We start from the raw sequence: 19,707 nt of genomic DNA, 5'->3' as shown, positions 1-19,707 counted from the left end.
AGATCAAAGTGATTCACCTCCCAGGGCTGGGGTGGGGGCTGTGCTTGGGACCAAGAGGGAGCAGCTCGAAGGCTGCCTTTGAGCCGTTTCCAGGGAGAAAGCAGCTGCCTTTTTAGCCTTCTCGATGAAGTCAGAGAGGGGCTCTGACATCTTTTTCCTAATGAAATCTCCGCACCATTCTGAAGAGCAGGTAAAGAAAGGGACTTGGGGTGCTAGATAGCTGGGTCCTAATTAGGGCAGGAGAGACTGCTGAGAGCACAGGATACCCCATCTCTGATTTGGAGTGTGACCAGTGTCTTAAATGATCTCATTTGCCAGTAGACATTACAGATGGGGGGAGGGGGGAGTGTTGTAAAATTAACACAGCAGGCCGAATAGAAGGGAGCTGGGCTTTTCCTGCTCTGCATGGCAGAGTCCAGACCTTGAGGGACTGCCGTGCAGGTGACCGTCTGGGCCACTAGCACAGGGTGCTGGGTGGGGTGGGCATTCGTCACGTCACGCAGATGTGAGCAGCCCCATCAGCCCCTCTCAAGGTAGGTCCTGTGGTGCTCACCTAGGTCCAGAGAGCCCACAGCCTAGCCCCACTGGAGTGGCATCCCCTGCATGGAAGAAGGACCTAGTGTCCAGGCTAACAGAGCTGGACTGGGAAGTCCTGTCCCCAGAGCTCCTTCTGCAAAGAGGACTGCTCCCTGGACAGCCCAGTCCAGAGCCAGCTAACCCTGAGAAGCCCTCTTAGAATGTGTTTCTTGGTCCCCTAAATGCCCAACACCTTCTAGAGACCCCGGTACCCTGACCTAAGAGAAACAGCCCTGAGCTGGTCCTCCACAAATCTGGCTTCTGAGACCCAACTTGGCCTCTACCTGGCTTGGTGCCTGACCCAGGTGCTTGCCCGCCCAGGACCCTTTCCTCACTTTTCTGTCATCAGTGAAGCCCCTCCCAAGCTTGGCTGCCCACATGCCTGCCCACAAGGAGCTTTTTGAAGTAGCTCTGTGGCCATGAGCCAGTCATGCCCAACTCTGAGCGTCAGCCTTCCCATTAGTTTAAAAAAAAAAAAAAAATAGGTGGGAGCATTGTGTTATCTCTTCTGGAATGACCTCCCTTGTGCTCCTTCCAGCAGGCCTCACTCTGTTCCAGATGCTGGACCTCCACATGTACAGTCACCCCTGCTGGGCTCAGGGAGCTCTCTGGGGCAGGACCCTCAGCAAACTAGCCGCCCCCCCCCCCCCCACACACACTGGTACCAGAACACCCACAGGTGCTCAGTGGAGTTTATAGAAGGGAGGAAAGGACTAGAAACGGCTTTGGTTACAGCAGACCAAACAGAGCCCCAGCCTGGGACCTCAATGCTGTTCCTCAGCTCACTCTGTCACCTGGGTAGATCAGGGCCCCTGTTTCCTGCCTGTGAAATAGGAGGGTGGCCCTTTGGGAAATGCTCATGTGCCCTTCTTTGCCATCCCTGACCACCCTCTGGGCATTTGTCTACAGCAGCGGCAGGCTGTGGGTCTTTGGTGCTGGGAAGCTGCTGGCAGGCGGGCTGACTGTGGTCCCTTCCCTAAAATGTCCCTCTGATCCCCAGCAACTGTTCTCTGAAAGCCACCACAGCACGTGGATATTTTGGCACCGACAGTGAAGTACCCAGTTTCAAAGAAATTAGGCCAGAGGAAATTTGGGGCCAAATTGGGATTTCTGTGTGAAATCCACTTGAGGCTGGACGGGCCCTTTGGCTTATGACCAGACTGCCCCCATCCTCACTGCTGGCACGTTTACTGCTGGACAGCCTATAGCTCTGCTATTTGAGGAATCAGCTCCTCCAGAATATTCCAGACCATTCTGGAAGAAAGCAGCTTTAAGCAATGCCAGTCAGATGCTTTAAGAAAAGGAAAAGCCACAGTCACATTGTCTTGGGGCTTAATGGCTCCTTCTTCTGAACCCACCATTCAGTCTCCTTTGGGTATCATGCTCAGCAGCAGAAGTCAGTGAGTTGGGGAGATTAGGGAGGCCTGAATTTACTGTTCCTCTAATGCCCTGGACTGAGAGAGAGAGGGAGAGAGAGCTTGTGTGTATGTGCGTGTGTGATTCTGGAAGCTTTCTTTGGATCCTGAAGGACTATCAGATATAAAGCGGAGGGGACTTTTTCCATATGACTCAAGAAGACTAAATGAACATCAGAGAACAGTAATTAGATAAAAAGCCTAATTAGGGCTCTACATTTTTAACTGACAGTTCAGACTGCCCACTAATGGTGTGGGCTGCCCGGGGTGGTGGTGAGCTCCCCGTCACTGGAGGGTGTAAGCAAGAGTGGGAGGCTGCCTGTCAGGGACTGCAGCAGGGGCTCGTGCGTCATGAAGCAGAGGCCCAAGCCCCCTCCTCACGCCAAGGAGCTCTGCTTCCGTGGATGGTTGGCTGCTGGCTTAGAAATATAAGAGGTTTGGGAAAAATTGAGTTCTGTTTCCTTCTGAGTTAAGTTAAATGCTATAAAGACCTGGTCTCCAGAAGGCACATTTCTTCAAATAAAACACTTGACCTGGAAAAGGGGCCTGTGAGAGGACAGCTTCCCACAGCCGGCCAATCTCCTGCCTGAACAAAGGTGCCAGCTGCCTCTCGGGCACGTCTGGTCCTCCCTGGGTGGAGGAAGGGAGGCGCTGGGGTCTTTGCCTCCCTCCTTCTGGAATCCTCAGCACCAATTCACAGCACACCCTGAGGGAAAGCCTCCACAGGGTGTCTGTTGGGTTCAGACCACTGCCCCTCCTCGCCCAGGCCTGCCCAGATTGTTCTGTAATGTCTGCCATGTCCATCTCTGGCCCCACCATGGATAGAGCAAGGCCAGCTACGTGGGGGCCTGGCTTCCACTCACCTTGTCACAAGGAGCCACTCCTCAGGGCAGCCTGAACAGTCGCTGGCCCTTCCCCAGGAGCCGCTCAGCCCACATCTCCCTCCTCCCCTTTGTCCCTCAGCCTCTTCCTTCCTGCTCTTCGACCCCCGTCCCCAGTACCGGATGTCAGTGGCCCTTTGCTCTGAAGGTCAAGCGGCCTCGTGAATGTTGTGTCCCTACACGAGGGCCAGGTGGGGTGGACGGGACCCGGACAGCCGTGGGTGGGGGCTGCGGCAGCCTCACCTGCTGTCCGTGGTTAGATGGGTGTGCGGCTGCCGGGAATGGCTGGCCCCGGCCTTTGGGGAAACTGGGGGCAAAACTAAGTAAAATGGCTAAAACAAAAAGACCCACCCCTTATCAGTTTCTACCCAAAACTTCTGACCTGCCGAGCCACCACCAGAAGGCTCTTCTCCAGGGCGCCCCAAACTCATTCTTGACCGACGTAGCAAAGGGGGTTGAATTGCAGCGTGTGACCCCCGCTGCGCTCTGGAGGTGCAGTGGGCAGCGGCATAGGCTGTAGGGCAGTGACGCCTGGCATCAGCTGGGACACCTAGAATCTGGCCTCTGGAGCTCCTGGCCTGGTTAGGCAGGCCCTTCCAAGCCTGGCATAGTTGGCCAAGGCACACACGCTCAGCCCCCTGGCAAGCCAGTGTGCATTTCTAAGCACTCAAAACACACAGAAATGAAACAAAACAGAGCCCAGGAGAGCCCAGACCTCACCCAGAGCCGCTGGAATCCAGGTAGAGAAGCTGAGCGCCACCCCCACCCCATCTGAGTGTGTTTTCAGTTCCTTTTCAAGGCATCATTGGGAAGCGGGGCGGGGCTCAGGCTGCCCCTTCAGTTGCGCCCACAAAATGCTGGTGCTCACAACTGTCAGTGCTTTTGATGCTTCCCAGAGAAGAAAGGGCCACTCCCGGGCCGGGGGGGGGGGGGGGAGCCGGCGGCAGCCCCCCACCTGGCCTTCCCACCGCTGCTCCCAGAAAACCTTTGCAAGGCCACCGTCTCCCGCGGCCTTCTCAGGGTGGCCCTGCTTGGCAGTCCATTTAGATTCTGACTTAAAAGGAAACTATCTTTGAGGGCACCGCCACTACCACCCGGCTTCTCTCTGATGGATCGCATCCTCAGGAAGGAGAACGCAAGTACCTGACCAGAAGGGGGACTGGCGTCCTGCTTTCCTCGGCGATGCAGTATCTGTAGGGGAGACGGTGGCAACCCCCTGGGAACAGAGCGCCTCTTCCCGTCGGGCTCAGCCGCCTCAACGATGTCCCCAGAAGGCACACATGGAGGCTCTGAGCGATCGGGCTCTGATGCGAGTGTGGACGAGGGTGACCCGAGGCCAGGCCTTTTGGTACTCATTGGTCGAGAGCACTGGCAAGAAGTCATGCCCGCCCCCGTCCTCCCACCATCAGACAGTGTCCCGTGCCATCCGCTTGTCTATCTTCCCACCCGTTCACCAAACATTGACCAAGAACCCCCTCTGTGTGCAAGGACAAGCCAGATGGCCCTTGCTGTCACAAGCTCTACCCAGAGGCACACAGGACGGCAGTGGAGGGTCCTGCAACCCTGGGCATCTCGGGAGGGCCTCCCCTCCCCCTAGGTCATTAAGGGTAACGATAACGGTCAGGGTCTTGTTGATGATGATGACCATTCACCAGAGGTTTACTGAGCGCTCTACAAACTTGGGCTCTTGTAGCCTCATGACTGTCCTGTGAGTTGGCATTTGTCCCCATTATACAGATCAAGTATCTGGGACCCGGAGGAAGTTGTCCAAGTCACTGGTGGGACCGGCTCACACCCAGTCCCAGTGAGCCCCAGGCCACGCTCTTAACCTACACCTCCCACTCTCTAAGAGGGAGCCGGGCCTCTCACCTGCGCGGCACGGGTCCTCTGGCGGTGGCCAGAGCCCGCAGAGCTCTTTGTAACCCCTCGCCTGCGTCCTGATCCCCCAACAAGCTACCTCTAGTCAGCACAGCCGCCGCTCAGGCTACAGCCAGGCAGCTCTGTCACCGTCCCAGAGGGTGACGGGCTGAGGAGATGGGCTTTCCTCTAGCTGCCGTCACAACAGAAGTCCCACCAGAGGGGAGGCTTAGGTGTCTCTGTCCAAAAGTCTTGGAGGTGCCAGTTTGGCTTGAGTGGCCCAGGAGGGGCTGCAGATCTGGTCCTCAGCCCATGTCCACTTCCTCCAGGGACAGCCTTGCCTTCAGGCCCCTGGCTCCCTGGTGCCGGCAAAGTCCTCTGTCTCTCCGACGCATGCCGTGGCGGGTAGGAGCACAGGCTGTGGGCCAGACCGACCTGGACTTGGCCAGCAGTGGCCTTAAACATGATCCTCGTTTCTTCGATCTTTGGGGGCTCCTCATTTATTCGTTCTGCACTGAATACGGCCCTGCCTGCTCGGCGTCGAGCCTGCCAAAGCAGAGACGACCCACAGCTTGCCCAGCCCCTGCCCTCCGGCCTTTCAGAGCGAGGCCTAGTTGGGGAGCTGGGACGGAGATAAGCCACCTTGACTGACGTAGCACCTGTCGCGTAGGACGGTTAGGAAAGCATTTGGCAATCAGTAACACGCAGCGTGTTGACTATCACACTTTGCCCATTAAAGATTAATAGAGCCTATGGGGCGCCTGGGTGGCTCGGTGGGTTGAGCTTCAGACTTTGGCCCAGGTCGCGATCTCACAGCTCGTGGGTTCGAGCCCCGCATCGGGCTCTGTGCTGACAGCTCGGAGCCTGGAGCCTGCTTCGGATTCTGTGTCTCCCTCTCTCTCTCTCTCTCTGCCGCTCCCCAGCTCGTGCTTGCACTCTGTCTCTGTCAAAAATAAACTTAAAAAAAAAAAAAAAAACTTAAAGATTAATAGAGCCTAGTGGATCCATGCATTTGTCCTTGCAGGTTTACCTGTATTTTTGGAGGAACTTCCTGACAATACTGCCCTAAGCTCCCGCCCTCACCCCCACCCCTACCCCCACCCCCCTGCAGTGATTTAATGGTGGAGGGTCTGACCCAGGATGGGACAGAAAACTCTTTAAATACTCCAGTCCCACCCCAGACACCAGACTTCCTCCCACCCCCCGGCCTTGGTGCTTCCAGCAGCCTCTGCAAAACCCAGGCTGGCTCGAACACAGCAAGGGCACCTGCTGGTCTCTGCTCCAGAAGTCAAGAGCAGTGGCCCCGGGGTGGAGTCTGCAGCAGCAGCCTGGCGCGGCATGAAAAGCACAAGGGAGCTGTTCACCCCCATCCTGCTGCTGACCCTTTGATTTCCAAAGCATCCTCCCCGGAAAGAGTGATAGGCACACGGAGACTGCGGCTTGACCCCCGAACCAGAGCTGAGCTGACTGCTTTTTAGTGGTGGCTCGGCATTGAGAAGGATGCTTTCCTGCAGGGACATTATCTCTCTGTGCCCATACTCCTACAGGGACAAGCAGTGAGCCCAGCAAAGGGCCATCTTGGCACTTGCACAGAGCACCATGGGGATGTCTGAAATAGTGGCTTTTGTCCTGCCTCTTTGCTATTGGTCACCTGATCCAGGGCTCCGAGTGCTCTCCAGAGCGAGGGCTGTAGCAGGACGCCTTGGGCACTAGAGCCCACGCAGAGCTCCTACACGGGTGCCCACGGCATGTGGCAAGGTCTTTAGTCCTTGGGCATCAATTATCTCACACACAAACACACACACACACACACACACACACACACACACACACACAAGACATGAGTGAGGAAGATTCTAACCGTCCTCAAATTAGCCAAGTCCATTTTGTCTCATTTGAAATAACAGATTTAATTTAATCTCTCACTTCCAATTTGGTGTGGCACCAAGAGCTTATTTGTACAGAACACGTGATTATAATAATCACAAGCTTGGGAGGCTGTCTTCATTTGTGTCCAAGAAAAGGGACAAGTAAGTTACCTCTCAGTGATTCCCCTCTTCTCAGAAGGCCGGCCCAACTGGCTCCCACGGTGGCTCAGGAACCCCAGGGCTGGGAAAGGTGGAAGCCTGTTTGCACAACCTCCAAGAGAAGAGAAGGGGCTGGTGTTAAGAGAAGGCACGGACCACGTGAGTTCCCACCTCGGCCTGCAGTGGTGTCTTAGGGCTTAGGGAGCGATTGCTTGATCTGGTTAGGATTTTCACTGGGCCCCGAGCTTTGAGAGCAGACTTGACCTCCTGTGTGTCGCCGGAACGTGGCTGGGATCTGGACAGTCACTCAGTGGGGTTTTGGATTTTGACATGGGAGAGAAGGCGGGTTGTTGTGGTAATGAAATATGTCACTCATGGAGAGCTCTGTCTCCTACCAGCCTGAGTGCTGGGAGCCGGACCCGTGCCTCTGGGTAGTGCTGCCTAAGGGGGGCAGTGTGGCCCGGGCTCTTGGGGGAATGGTGATCTGCAGGGCTTTGAGCAGATGGACTTGAACTCCAGCAGGAGGGGCCAGACCAGGAATGACTACGGTTGGAGAGGGGGAAGAAGGCTGGGGGAGGCATCCTGCAGAAATGGGTGGGCTTTTAGACCAGCCTGGCTGAACCAAGAGGTCTGTCCTAGGAGGAAGTTGGATCCAGCCGTGGTGAGAATAGTTAAACTCGAGCCTCACGAGTTAAGCCTTTGATGGTTGGAGGAGAGAGGAGGCAGGGCCTAAAGAAAAGGGTGTCGGAATTCTAGTGCATAAGAGCACGGCAAAGCCAGGGAAGGCCTCTCCCAGCACACCAGGGCTTGGGTGGCATGTCATTCCTGACAGCCAGGCGTGTCCAGGTCCCAGCCCACCTCTGGCCAACCTGCCGGCGACGCTGGCCCCAAGCAATGGCTCAGACCCCAGCTGGAGCTTGTCCTGGTTGATCCCATTATGTGACTGATTTCTGAGCTGCTCTTGGCTTGCTGGGGCACTGGGCAGAGGCTGATTTTTCATTCCCTTGCCAAGCCTGAGCTGGCAGCCTCTGGCAAGCTTCTGATGTCTCCCTGAGCAGCTCCAGCTTTAGGAATTAATTCCACTAAACAGATTGCTCAGGAAGCCTCAAGGTCATCTGGAAAGGGTAGCCTGTTCCTACATTAGGAATATAAGTCCAGGTACACGGGCTGGAAATTTCCAAGCCCACAAGACCTGTGTGACACTGGACAACATGAAGACTCTTAGCTTCCCAACACTGCGGGTGATAGGTCAGATTAGCCCATTGGCTGGTTCTTTGAAAGCATTTGGGAGTGGGGAGACGTGTCCCCTGCCTTAGACCCTGGAGCCCCCATGGTAGGTTATACCCAGATACAATAGCCTGCCAATTTCTAAACAAAATTCCCAGTTAAAAGGACTGGTGACCTTGTCCCCACTCAAACAGGGTGGGGGTAGGTCACTGCTGCTGAGTGCAGTGGTCTCTGGGTCTTGCTGGGCCAAGGCCCTGGGCGTTCTGGGTCTTCACATCTCATTGGCCCCCAGTCCTTTGGCACCCATGTCCATGCCAAGCCTCAAGATCACAGCTAGCCTCTGGGCCACCAAAGGGAGGCAAGGAGCTGTCCTCGTCCTTGAGTGAATATATAGGATATTGCCAAGCAGCAACCCGAGCTGGAGAAAAGCTGGGCTGGAGAGGAACCATCTCCTGGCCATAACCACGGGGAGGAGTGACAGAGCCAGTGATCAATGGTTGGAGAAGTGAAAAGGAGACCCAGTGCGGCAGATGCCCACTTGCCATGGCTCAGATGTAACTAGGTCAGTGCCCAGGGGGCTCCAGGCTCGTCTCTTAAAGCGACAGAGGCAGCAGTGAGCAGGCGGGCCGGCTGGGAAGGTGTGCAGGGAGCATGGGGGCTTTGGCCTCCGGCAGACCTGGGCCGGCCCGCAGCTCCTTATCCATTGGCCCTGGGACCTGGGGCAAGACTCTTGGCCTTTCTGAACCTTGTCTCTGTATCTATAAAGCGGTGGTAATGTAAGACGAGCCAAGTACAAGTGCCTAGCGTCGTGCCTGATGCGGAGAAAACATTCCGCATAGAGGAAGAAAGCAGAGCTTGTCGGGACCCAGACCGTATGCTCGGCCTGCCGCCGGGTAACCAGGGACGCCTCTTTCCATCTTACCCGGTGGCTTGTCCCTCCTTACTCATCTGCCCGGCACACGCAGTGCGTGTCTCCCTGCCTGGGAGGGCCACTCAGAAAAAGGTGGTGTGTATTCAGTAATCTGATGCACTGAGAGAGAGTATGACAGGGTCACTTGGGTAAAATTCATGCCACTGCTTGCTGCCTCCACCCGGACCCCCTCCCTCCTCTCACGGCTCTGTTGGTTAAATCGGAATGTTCTAGAGTGAGCTCAAGCTGATAACCTCTCCCAGAAGGAATGAAGGCAGGAGCTTGTTGGCCCTCACCTCCTGCTGCCTGCAAGCCGGGGAGGGCCTCTCGTCCTTTCCGCCTGGACCTCCAAGATTGAGAAGTGTGGGTGTCGAGCTGCCCCAGTGTCTCTGAAGGAGGGCCAGAGGGAGGATGCCCCACGCCCCCCCCCCCCAGGAGGTGGAGGTGGCCACTTGTAGCCCCGCCCCGGACTCCGCATCCGAATGGATGTCAGGCAGGCCCTGAGAGTTAGGATGCGGGTTGTAGTCCAGCTCTGCAGCAGCTGGCTGTGCGCCTGGGGCAGGAGACGCAGCCGTGGGAGCCATAGTTCTCACCCGCAAAACGGGAGGAGTACCTAGTGCGTGGGGAGATTTCCTCCTCCGCTGCAGGACCTTTGTCCACCGCGGTCGAAGCTGGCCTTGCAGCCAGGTGCAGACATGTCCCAGCCATGCCCGTGCGAAACCACTTCGGGGTCCCCGGGTGGATTAAGTGAACTAATGAACATGAGCACTTGGAATGGTGCCTGGTGCGTCAAAAACACTGAAAGCCCTTGCTACTGTTATCACTGTTAATCATCCTGCCAGGAAGCTGGGTCCATGCTGAACCGCTACCCCTGCTCTCAGCACATGGTTCCCTTGCCCGCTCCTAGGTGGGTGGAGGATGGGGCTCTGGGGAGACAGCTGGGAAGCTCTCACCGGCGGCCTCTGCAAAACTGACCCTGACCAGCCTTGGGAAGGCGGCTGAAACCTGCAGTTTGCGCTGGAGGACGGGAAGGCCTGTAGTCTGAGGAGAGAAGAATTTCAGAAGCCAAGGTGAAATCCTAACTGCAAGGACTGACTTCCGGCCACCTCTCGTGTCCTAAAGCATCAGAGGGAGCCACCTGTCTGCCCGGCCCTGGCCACCCTCTCAGAGCCTCAGCTCTGACGGATCCCATTTAGGACGTGGACTCCAGCAGAGACGTAATTAAGGCACATATCGAAGTTTATAAGAAAGGGAATGTATAGTGTTTCCTTTCAATTTTCCTCCCAGAGAGAGTCGAGCTGACAGTGAGGTCTGCTGTACCCTGGCCAGGGGAGGACAGCCTCTGTCTGCTGGAGGCCTTCTCCTCCTCGCTCTGGAAGGCAGTTCAGGAAGCCGGAGCTGGGGGCACGGAGAGTACCCCTCCACAGTATCTCGCACTGCCCTGGGGTTGTGGGTCGCCTTGGCCGTCGCCCCACTGACCTTGGCCTCTGCCAGAATCATCCTCACAGCTCCTGCGCTGGGTACTCTTAAGTGCGGGTGATTCTCGGAAGCAAGGCTGCTTTCCAGGCCCTCAGACGCCACCTCCAGGGCCACACGCCCTGGGGGAGAGGCCAGCCCTAGCAGCCCACAGGACCTGGACACCGCCCACGGAGGCGCCTTCCTCACAGCCTGTCTCGGAGGCCAGAGCTCTTCAGAGTGGGCCCCACCTGGTTCCCCGATGCTCACGTTGTCTGTGGCCCATGGCTCAGGCCACAGCCAGCCCCCTGGAAGGCGCGTTTATGCCCCCTCCCCAGCAGGTTCTGCTGGCCCTCGCCCCTTGGTGACGCATAAGCTCGAGAACACTGGGGGTGCCTCATCGGTTCTGCGCGTGAACCACAAAAAGGTAGAGCAAGGCTTTACCGGGAAATTTAGGAAGAGATACACGGGACCAGCCGACCATGCCATGTTCTTGGTTGGGAAAACCCAACACGGTAGATGTCGGGCTTCTCCACACACACCTAGAAGGTTAACGCAAGCACGATTCAACTCCCGAAGAGAATGAACAAGATGATTGTTAAGTTCATCGGGCACGGTCGTGCAAATACTCAAAAGCAAAGGGAAGGAGGAGAGGCTCTCGTCCCCACCCCCGCCATTAAAACATGATGTAACAGCAATCTTAACAGCACAGTACTGATGCAAAGGCAGGAGGGGGTTGTTGTGGCTCACTGGAAAGTTGTAGAAGGCCCCGTGTTTCATGTAATAATTCACTTCATGACGGGCAGTGCCTCACGGGAGGGACGTGGAGGGAGGGGTAGCTAGTTTGTGTCCGGCAGAAAAGAAGAAATCCAGGTAGGTTCCTGTCTGCCAAGATAAAGCAGACAACTACTTAACAAAGCGGGATTGAACACGCGTCAGTTCTTTGAAAGTATAACTTTCAGAGCTTTGAAGTGACCAAAAAATGAAACAAAACCCACGAAAGTTCAACAAATCCAACTTAAAAAACTAAAAACTTTTGTTCAAAGAAAAAAATCTCAAAAGTTAAAGAACAATCTAGACAAGTATGCTAGCAGATGAATAGCAGTCTTCTAAAAGACTTGTAAACAAAAGCATGGAAAATCTTTAACCTCAGTTGTTGGGGTTTTTTTATTTTTATTTTTTTGAGAGAGGGAGAGAGAGCAGGGGAAGGGGCAGAGGGAGAGAGAGAATCTTAAGCAGGCTCAGTGCATGCGCGGTGCAGAGCCCAACACCGGGCTTGACCCCATGACCCTGGGATCATGACCAGAGCCAAAAATCAAGAGTCAGGTGTTCAACTGACTGAGCCACCCAGGAGCCCCAACCTCAACTGTTACTAAAGAAATGCAGGTTTTACTAAGGACAGACGTTCTGCACTTATGAAATTAGCAAACATGAAGAGTAATGATAGTGGGGGACAGGGGACCAAGCACTGGAATTCTGCGGATGGGTGAGAAAGTGACACGGCCTGGGGCACCTGAGTGGCTCAGTCGGTTAAGCGTCCAACTCCGGCTCAGGTCATGATCTCACAGTTGGTGAGTTCAAGCCCTGCATAGGGTTCTGTGTTGACAGCTCAGAACCTGGAGCCTGCTTTGGATTCTGTGTGTGTGTGTCTCTCTCTCTCAAAAATAAACATTAAAAAATTTTTTAATTATTAAAAAAAAAAAAAAGAAAGTGACCCTTTAGGCATATAATTTGCAGAGTATTTGGAGAACTTAAAAAGAGTCACATCCTCTAACCCGGTCAAGGTCACTTTGCGGAAATTTGCTGTAAAGGAAGAGTCTCCAAATTGCTATCAAGCTGGTTCCACTGAGCCCCTTCCAGGGCTGCTGCGAGGAGCCCACAGAGGCCGCTGCCCCCACCTCAGCGTCCCCCCCAGAATATGTGGGTATTCTCAGTAAGGTTCCATTTACCCACAGGTTAGCAGGACTATAGAAAAGATTTGAGATCTGCCATTCTGTAAGAACCAGAGGCGCTGTCTGGAAAGACCATCGCAGCATGATTTATAATAGCAAAGGGAGGGGCACCTGGGTGGCTCAGTCTGTTGAGTGTCTGACTCTTGAGTCCAGAGTGGTGGGATCGAGCCCTGTGTGGGGCTCCGTGCGGGCAGGGAGCCTGCCAAAGATTCTCTCTCACACCCTCTCTCTGCCCCTCTAAACAAATAGAATAAAGTAAAAAAAAAAAAAAAAAATAGAGAAAGTGGGCACAATTTCAGCGTGTTCCCCGTGAGGGAGAGATTGAGCAAAGAGAATATATCATCGGATGAAAGAATACAAAAACATCGGTCATCGAGATGCATAACTTAGAAACACGGTCATGGTCAAATATTTGGGGACCAACCCCTACGTCCTAATTAAAACTGTGTAAAATGGCGGGCGGGCCTGCGATGAGCAGGGGACAACGAAGGCAGGGGCTTGTTTATGGTAGGGAGACTGAGAGCAATAAAAAAAGGTCTGTTCTAGTCACCACCATAAGTAATGCCACAAATGACATTTCTTCAGGTTAGAAAACCTGTTACGTATCAGCCGGTACACCCGGGATGGCCCCCTGGGTCAGTACAGACTGGCCTCTCAGATTGGTTCGCTCCTGGGGGTTAAGTAGTAAGATGAACCGTGTGGAACTGCCTTTTGTATCTTTCAAAAAACGGCTGTACGTAGGCAACTACATACAGTTCGAGCAACTCTTTGGAACATTGCCCCTGAGTGCGGGAAGGGTTCGAACTTGCCGGGTGCCCAGCCCGGTGGAGATTCACGCCAGCCTCCCAGAAACGTGCAGAAACTCCAGGACGGCTAAGAGCCTAGAGCTGCAGAGACTCTCTCTCTGACTGTCTGTCTGTCTGTCTCTCTCTCTCTCTCTGATGCCTGCAGGCCCTGATTCTTCATCAGCTGGGCCGCTACAGTCTGGCAGAGAAAATCCTCCGGGACGCGGTGCAGGTGAACTCGACGGCCCACGAGGTCTGGAACGGGCTGGGCGAGGTCCTTCAAGCTCAGGGCAATGACGCGGCGGCCACCGAGTGCTTCCTGACAGCCCTGGAGCTGGAGGCCAGCAGCCCCGCCGTGCCCTTCACCATCATCCCCCGGGTGCTCTGAGCAGGCCCCTGCCAGCCTCACTGCCGCTCGGGCCCAGGAGGCCCCGCCTGGGGCGCCCCGCGCCGAGGCCGTGGCTGAACATGCGATTGACCACAGTGAACTCACCAAACAAGCCCCGGATCGTCGCTCTCCCCACGTGCATTTCTGTTGTTGTTTTGGCCAGCCCAATGATAGTTTCCAAGCCCACCGACATTGTTCAAAATGGATTATGTGCCATATTTTGTTAGCTGACATCCAAGTTTTAAGTAAAACAATAATGGAATGAATCAGCCAATGTAGAAGAATATATTCAAAGTTAAAGTTCACTGGCAGAGCAGATTATTTTTATCAGAGCTGTAAAGGAAACTCTCCTCCCCGTCACCACTCCTCCCCCAACCTCGGCCGGGAAACCAAATGTGAATTTTCTGGTTCCCACCTCAGTCCTAGTCCAAGCCAGGACACCAGCTGACAGTTTCTCGATTTTGTTGTCAGTAACTGTACCATGTGATGAATTCCTCTCCTCACTTAGAACAAAGCCTGAGTCCGAGAATATTTATATTTCACCAATATATGCCTGTTACAAGAGAAGGGAATAGGAGCTATTTAAGTTTAACTTTTTTATGTGAATTCAGAGTTTATTTATCGATGGAAATATGTACAAAGAAGCTTCAAATGGAATATTTACCGACATTCCTTATACATGACAGACACTTGGCTAAATGGGAAGATGATGTTAATAATAAAATGATTTTTAAATGGACCCATGGTCTGTGGTGTTGACGAAAGCCCACAGGGCTGAGGGGCTAAGGCTCAGTTTGCGGGGCGGGAGGCCGTGTGCGCCCGGGACCCGCCCTGACCTTCCTGTGGAAATTCACCTTTCCCATCGCTCCCCTGCTGTCTGGGATTGGAGCATGGGACTCGGGCCTAGCAATTGATGTCTGCATTCACGGGCGCACAGGATCAGGAATAAAGTGACCCGATTAAGGCAGGAGGTGTGAGGAAAGGTTTTTACTCTCCATGCTGAGTGGTGTGGCTAGGACTTCAGCAACCCTCCTGCCACCGTGGCGGGAGGGAGGGAGGGCAGAGAGGTGTTAGAGACAAATGTGAAGCCAGAGACTGACTCCAACAGGATGGATAACAGCAAGAGCCAGAGAGGACCTTCCAATCCCCCGGGGCTGCTCAGCCAAGCAGATATGGGGCAGCCCCGCCCTGCCGGGGCCCAAGAAAATGGGGGATGGGGGGCAGGGGCTGAGTTCCAGTCTCGAGGCCCCCCACCCAAGCTGAGCGCAGCCTTCCCGACTCACTGAGCAGGCAGGTGAGGGGGCAGCTGAGGTCTGGGGAGAGACCACAGGCAGGGAGCCTGCCTGCCATTAGCAGAGCAGGTAAGCCCCCCAGCCTCAGCACTGGCATTGCCAGGGGGCATCTGGGGCTGTGGATGGACAAAAATCATGGAATTTTCAACACTAGGTACAGGCAGGAAGGGGCAGGTATCCAGTGGGGTAGCAGCTCACCCCGGCTGGAGGGTCAGGGCCCAGCCCTGCCATCCTGTGCAGGAGTGTAGGGAGAGGACTGCCCAGATCAGGACCAGGAAGGCAGGAGCCGGGACTACCCAAAAATAACGGTCCAGGGACCATACCGGCCATTATCTCCCAAGCCAACCCTGTGCCAGTCCCTTGCCTCGGAAAATCCCTAAGGCGACAGGCTGTGCAAGGGCACTGGTGATGGATCGTGTCTGCCTGCCCCCCATCCATCCCCTCCCCAGGGTCCCATCTCCCTCGGGAGAACCCCCTCCCCCACTCTCCATCCACGTGGCTCAAAGGCAAGCACATGGGCCCCGCCTTGCCAGGCAGCCCCCAATTTTAGTGGTTCACGTTTGGGCCTGTGGTCCAAGCTTGACCAATGGGAACGGGAGGCCCACCTAGGATTTGTGTTACGGAAATAGAAAAAAACCCTCTTTCTGTTGCGTTTGATGTCCTGAAGGGATGCCAGCCTGGGGTTGCTGCTGGCCACAAGCACCATGTGGGACGGCCTGCCTGAGAGTGATGCCAACTCAGGAGGAGAGAGTAAGGAGACAGGGACCAGATCCCAGACTCATAGCTGGAGCACCAGAGCCCCAGACTTTTCCATCATGGGAGCCTATGCATTTCCCTGTTTTGCTTGTGCAAGCAGAGCGTGTTTCCGCGAGGGACTGTCACTGTCCACCCCCATTAGGGAACTCTTCAAACCCCTTGGTCCTCTTCCTTAATCTCACCTGCTCCCCACCCCCCATTTTACCTGTCAGTGAGGCTGGTCATTTCTACCCGGATCATATGTCCATTCTCCCTCCCCACCTGCCCCATCAGCCGGCCCCACCACCTCTGACTGGACCACTGCAGTGTCCTCGCTGCTCCTCCCTTGTGCCCTGCAATCCGTTCTCTGAGGGTCCTTTATAGGGTGAGGGCTGGATCAGGCCTCTGCCCACTTCATCCCGCTCCATGGCTAATCCCACTCTTTCTTGGAACCAGGCCCCGAGCGCCTGCGGCCTGGCCCTGCTGTCCCCTCCTGCTCCCCATTAGTCTCTCTCTGCTCCAGCCCTGGTCCTCTAGCCTGCAGGGCTTTCCCAACCAATGGCCTTCATTCACTCATTCATTCATTCACTCACTCATTAACAGACCAGGGAGCAGAAGCTGAGTGGGTGAGACACCAGCCTGGGGTCATGTGAACACTACCCGGCAGAACCCAGATTGAGGGGCGCCTGGGTGGCTCAGTCGGTTGGGCGGCCGACTTCGGCTCAGGTCACGATCTCGCGGTCCATGAGTTCGAGCCCCGCGTCGGGCTCTGTGCTGACAGCTCGGAGCCTGGAGCCTGTTTCAGATTCTGTGTCTCCCTCTCTCTGACCCTCCCCCGTTCATGCTCTCTCTCTCTCTGTCTCAAAAATAAATAAACATTTAAAAAAAAAAAAAAAAAAAAAAACCCAGATTGAGATCCAGGCCTGAGGGATAAACCTTTGAAAGGTGCCTATGGCTGCCCAGCTGAGGAAAAGTGAGATGTGGCAGTTGCCGTGTTCGATTTATTCCCCTTCCCTGGTCTCAGTCTTCCCATCTATAAAATTCCTTCATTCATCCCTCCATCCAACAAATATCTGTAAAGTGCTCACAACACCGGAACACCTATCGTAGGCACGGAGGGTAAGCAGCACACATAAACGGCACTTACGTTTTCATGGAAGAAAAGAGAGAAATATATAATCTGGTGTATGCACCATATACACACAGTGACACAGGTATGCAGGGGTGCAAGGGGGCATCAGAGTTACGGTTTATAGGAGATGGTTAGAAAAGCTTCTGATAAGGTGCCATTTGGCCAGAACAAGCCAGGTGGATCGGGGGGGGGGGGGGGGGCGGGGGAAGGGCATCCCGGGAAGCAGGAACAGCAAGTGCAAAAGCTCATAGGCAGACGGGGGACAGGGCGGTAAGGAGGAGAGGAAAAAGATGAGTCAGAGGGGCTTAACAGGGGCCAGATCATGCAGGGCCTTGTGGCCCACATCAAGGGTGCACATTAGCTTCCTGTGGCTGCTCTAAAAAAATTACCACAAGCTTAGCAGCTTAAAACAACACACATTTATTCTACCGTTTTGGAGGTCTGTGTTGGCAGGGTTGTGTTCTTTCCGAAGGCTCTAGAAGAGAATCCGTTTCTAGAGGCTGCCGTTTCTTGGGCTCGCGGCCCCACGTCACACCACGCTTGCTGCTACTGTCGCGTCACCTTCTGCCTTCTGTCCTCGCGTGCCTCTCAAAAGTAGGGCCCTTGGGCCCACTTGGATAATCCAAGATAATCTCCCATCTCAACATCCTCAATTTAATTCCATCTGCGAAGTCCCTCTTACTACGTAAGGTGACACAGTCACAGGTTACAGATTGCGACGCAGACCTCTTTGGGGGAGGAGAGACGTCACCCAGCCCACCTGAGTGGGAGACTATCAGGAGGGCGCTATGTTTCCTCCGGATGAACACGACGGTGGCGAGGCCGAGTGATCAGGTGTGGTTGGACTGAATATCTTGAAGACGGAGCCAAAAGGATGTGCTCACATGTAGAACCAGGGCTGCGAGGGGAAGAGAGAAGTGAGGGAGGATGGCAAAGCTTTGGTCCTGAACCACAGGATAAAGGGAGCTGACGGCCCCGAGGGGAGGGCAGGTTGGCGAGGTGGGAGAAAGGCAGGCGTTTGTTGTAGGCAGGTTGACTGTAAGACGCCCGTGAAGGCTCCAAGTGGGGAGCAGCCGGCTAGACAGGGCTGGCGCACAGGCGAGACTCCAAGATGAGGGCGTAAACGTGGGGGCATCAGTGAAGGGGGATGTGGTGGGGCCGCCTCAGGAGTGTAGACAGGAAGGGGAAAAGTCAGGGCTGAGCGCCAGGGCATGGCAAGGTTAACGGGTTGGGAAAATGCAGACGGACCGACAAAGAATGAGGAGAAGCAGTTGTGAGGGAGGAGAAGCAGGAGAGTGAGTCTCAGAGGCCAAGGAGGAAAGGTAGCCGGCTGTGTTCCGTGCCCAGAAGGCCAGTAGGCCAGGCCTAAGAACGGACCCCTGGGTTTGCCACCATGGAGGTTGGTGATGATCCTGACGAGAGCTGTGCTATGGATTGAGTCATGCCCCCGCCCCCCATTTACAGTGGAGGCCCTACCCCCACAATGTGCCTGTATTTGGATATAGAGTCTAAGGAAGTAGTTAAGGTTAAATCAGGTCATAAGTGTGAGGCCCTGATCCAACAGGATGAGTGTCCCTGTAAGAGGAGACGCCAGAGAGCTCACACTGTCTCCCTCTCTCTCCACCGTGTGAGCATATGCGGCCAGAAGGCGGCCGTTCTCACCACAGGCAGAGGGTTCTCACCATGACCCAGATGGGCCAGAACCCTGGTCTTGGACTTCCAGCCTCCAGAACTGTCAGAAAATAGATTCCTGTGGCTAAGCCCCCTAGTCTGTGGTATTTCAGTTATGGCGGCCTGAGATAACTACGATAAGCTGTTTGGACGGAGTGGTAGGGTAGAGCCAGTTTGGAGCGGGTTCAAGAGTGGGAAGAGAGATTGGAGTGCAGACGTCTCTTTCTTGGCATGTCACTGCCAAGGGACCCTGAGAAGGTGGGGGCACAGGTGGTCCGGGACTGTTTTTAAGATGGGCTCACGCTCAAGTTTGCAGAAGGGACATGGATGGACTAGGAGAGCAGGGCCGGAAACTGCTGGAGCTGCGTCCCCGAGCAGCTGAGAGGCAGCCGGCTGCTTCAGCCAGGAGCCCAGGTGCTTTCCGTGGGTAGAGCACCCGACCCCTGATGCCAATGAACCTTGGTGGTCCTCTTCCTGTGGCCCCCACCTCTCAGCAAGCTAGAGAGCAAGCTGAATGTGAGGGTGAGGAGAAAATGTGGGCAATTGGAGGGGAAGGGGGTGTGAGGGGGCCAGGGAGGGAAGGAGGAAGAGGTGAGGGGAGAGAGGAGAGAGGAGGTTCTTCTTTACAAGGAGCCAGCCCCTGCCGGCAGAGAAGGATCTCGGGGACAGGGTCCTGCACACCCTCGGGACTGAGAGGGATGTGAGCTCAGATCTCCCCGGGTGAGAACCAAGGCTTCCCATGCCTGTGTCCTTACCTGTCTTATGGCCTAAAGGAGGGCACACGGATGGAAGTACTCCAGATGGTCACTCAGAGCTCCCCTGTGGTCCCATGGTCGTCCCTGCCCTCTGCCCGGCACCCTCCACCCTGTCAGTGCGGCACCTGGGAACCTCCCGCCCCCACCCAGCCCAGCCAGTACCAACTAAACAGGGCCAGCAGCCCTTCCCCTGCACCCCTACCCTGCCCAGCCAGTACCTACTAAACTGGGCGGCAGGGAGAAGGGGATTCTGAGGGGCCCTGCTGTCCCCTCTCCCATCCCCACCCTCAGCCCTCCCCTGAGGATTGTGGGTGGGTGCCTGTCACTGCTCAGCTCCCCCTTTCCTCGTCCCCTCCTGTCTCCTTCCTGCTGTCCTCTCCCTGCTACCTCTCAGGGCCGGCAGGGTGGACGTCATCCAGTGGGGGGGCACCAGTTGAGCTGGAGGACTGGTGACTAGTACTCTCAGCCTTGAGTGCGGCGGCCGGCCCGTCGGCGGGCACTCTTGTCCTTCCCTGCCCTCCCTGCCCCTCTCTCGGTTCCTCTCTCTGTTCCCTCCTGCCACTCAGAGCCACACGCTGACCGCCAGTCGCCAAGACCTTGCTCAGGGCCAGCAGGCCCCCCGTGTCTCCCTGTGACAGGGAGTGGGGCC

General features: G+C 55.4%; 1 protein-coding gene and 1 long non-coding RNA gene across 10 annotated transcripts in view; one reads left to right on the top strand and one right to left on the bottom strand.

The window, feature by feature from the left end:
- Window positions 1-14,212, top strand: part of TTC7B (tetratricopeptide repeat domain 7B) — a 254,144-nt gene extending 239,932 nt beyond the window's left edge. For all 9 annotated transcript variants that reach the window (XM_019462020.2, XM_019462018.2, XM_019462019.2 and 6 more), the window contains one exon: window positions 13,252-14,212. In XM_019462020.2, coding sequence (XP_019317565.1) covers window positions 13,252-13,473 — 222 coding nt within the window. In that variant the 3' untranslated portion in view covers window positions 13,474-14,212. The remainder of the gene's footprint in view (window positions 1-13,251) is intronic.
- Window positions 14,213-17,028: 2,816 nt separating this feature from the next.
- LOC109274450 (uncharacterized) lies at window positions 17,029-19,178 on the bottom strand. Its single transcript, XR_002083623.2, has 2 exons — window positions 19,059-19,178; window positions 17,029-17,530 (listed from the first exon to the last, which is right to left on the bottom strand). It is a non-coding gene; the product is annotated as an uncharacterized LOC109274450 (long non-coding RNA).
- Between the last annotated feature and the right edge of the window lie 529 nt (window positions 19,179-19,707).

Source organism: Panthera pardus, unplaced genomic scaffold (assembly GCF_024362965.1).
Source record: "Panthera pardus isolate Hobbes unplaced genomic scaffold, ASM2436296v1 HiC_scaffold_24, whole genome shotgun sequence".
In the NCBI taxonomy this organism is placed as follows: Eukaryota; Metazoa; Chordata; class Mammalia; order Carnivora; family Felidae; genus Panthera; species Panthera pardus.
The sequence above is the reverse complement of the archived record's forward strand: the minus strand, read 5'-3'. Positions and strand labels throughout refer to the sequence as shown.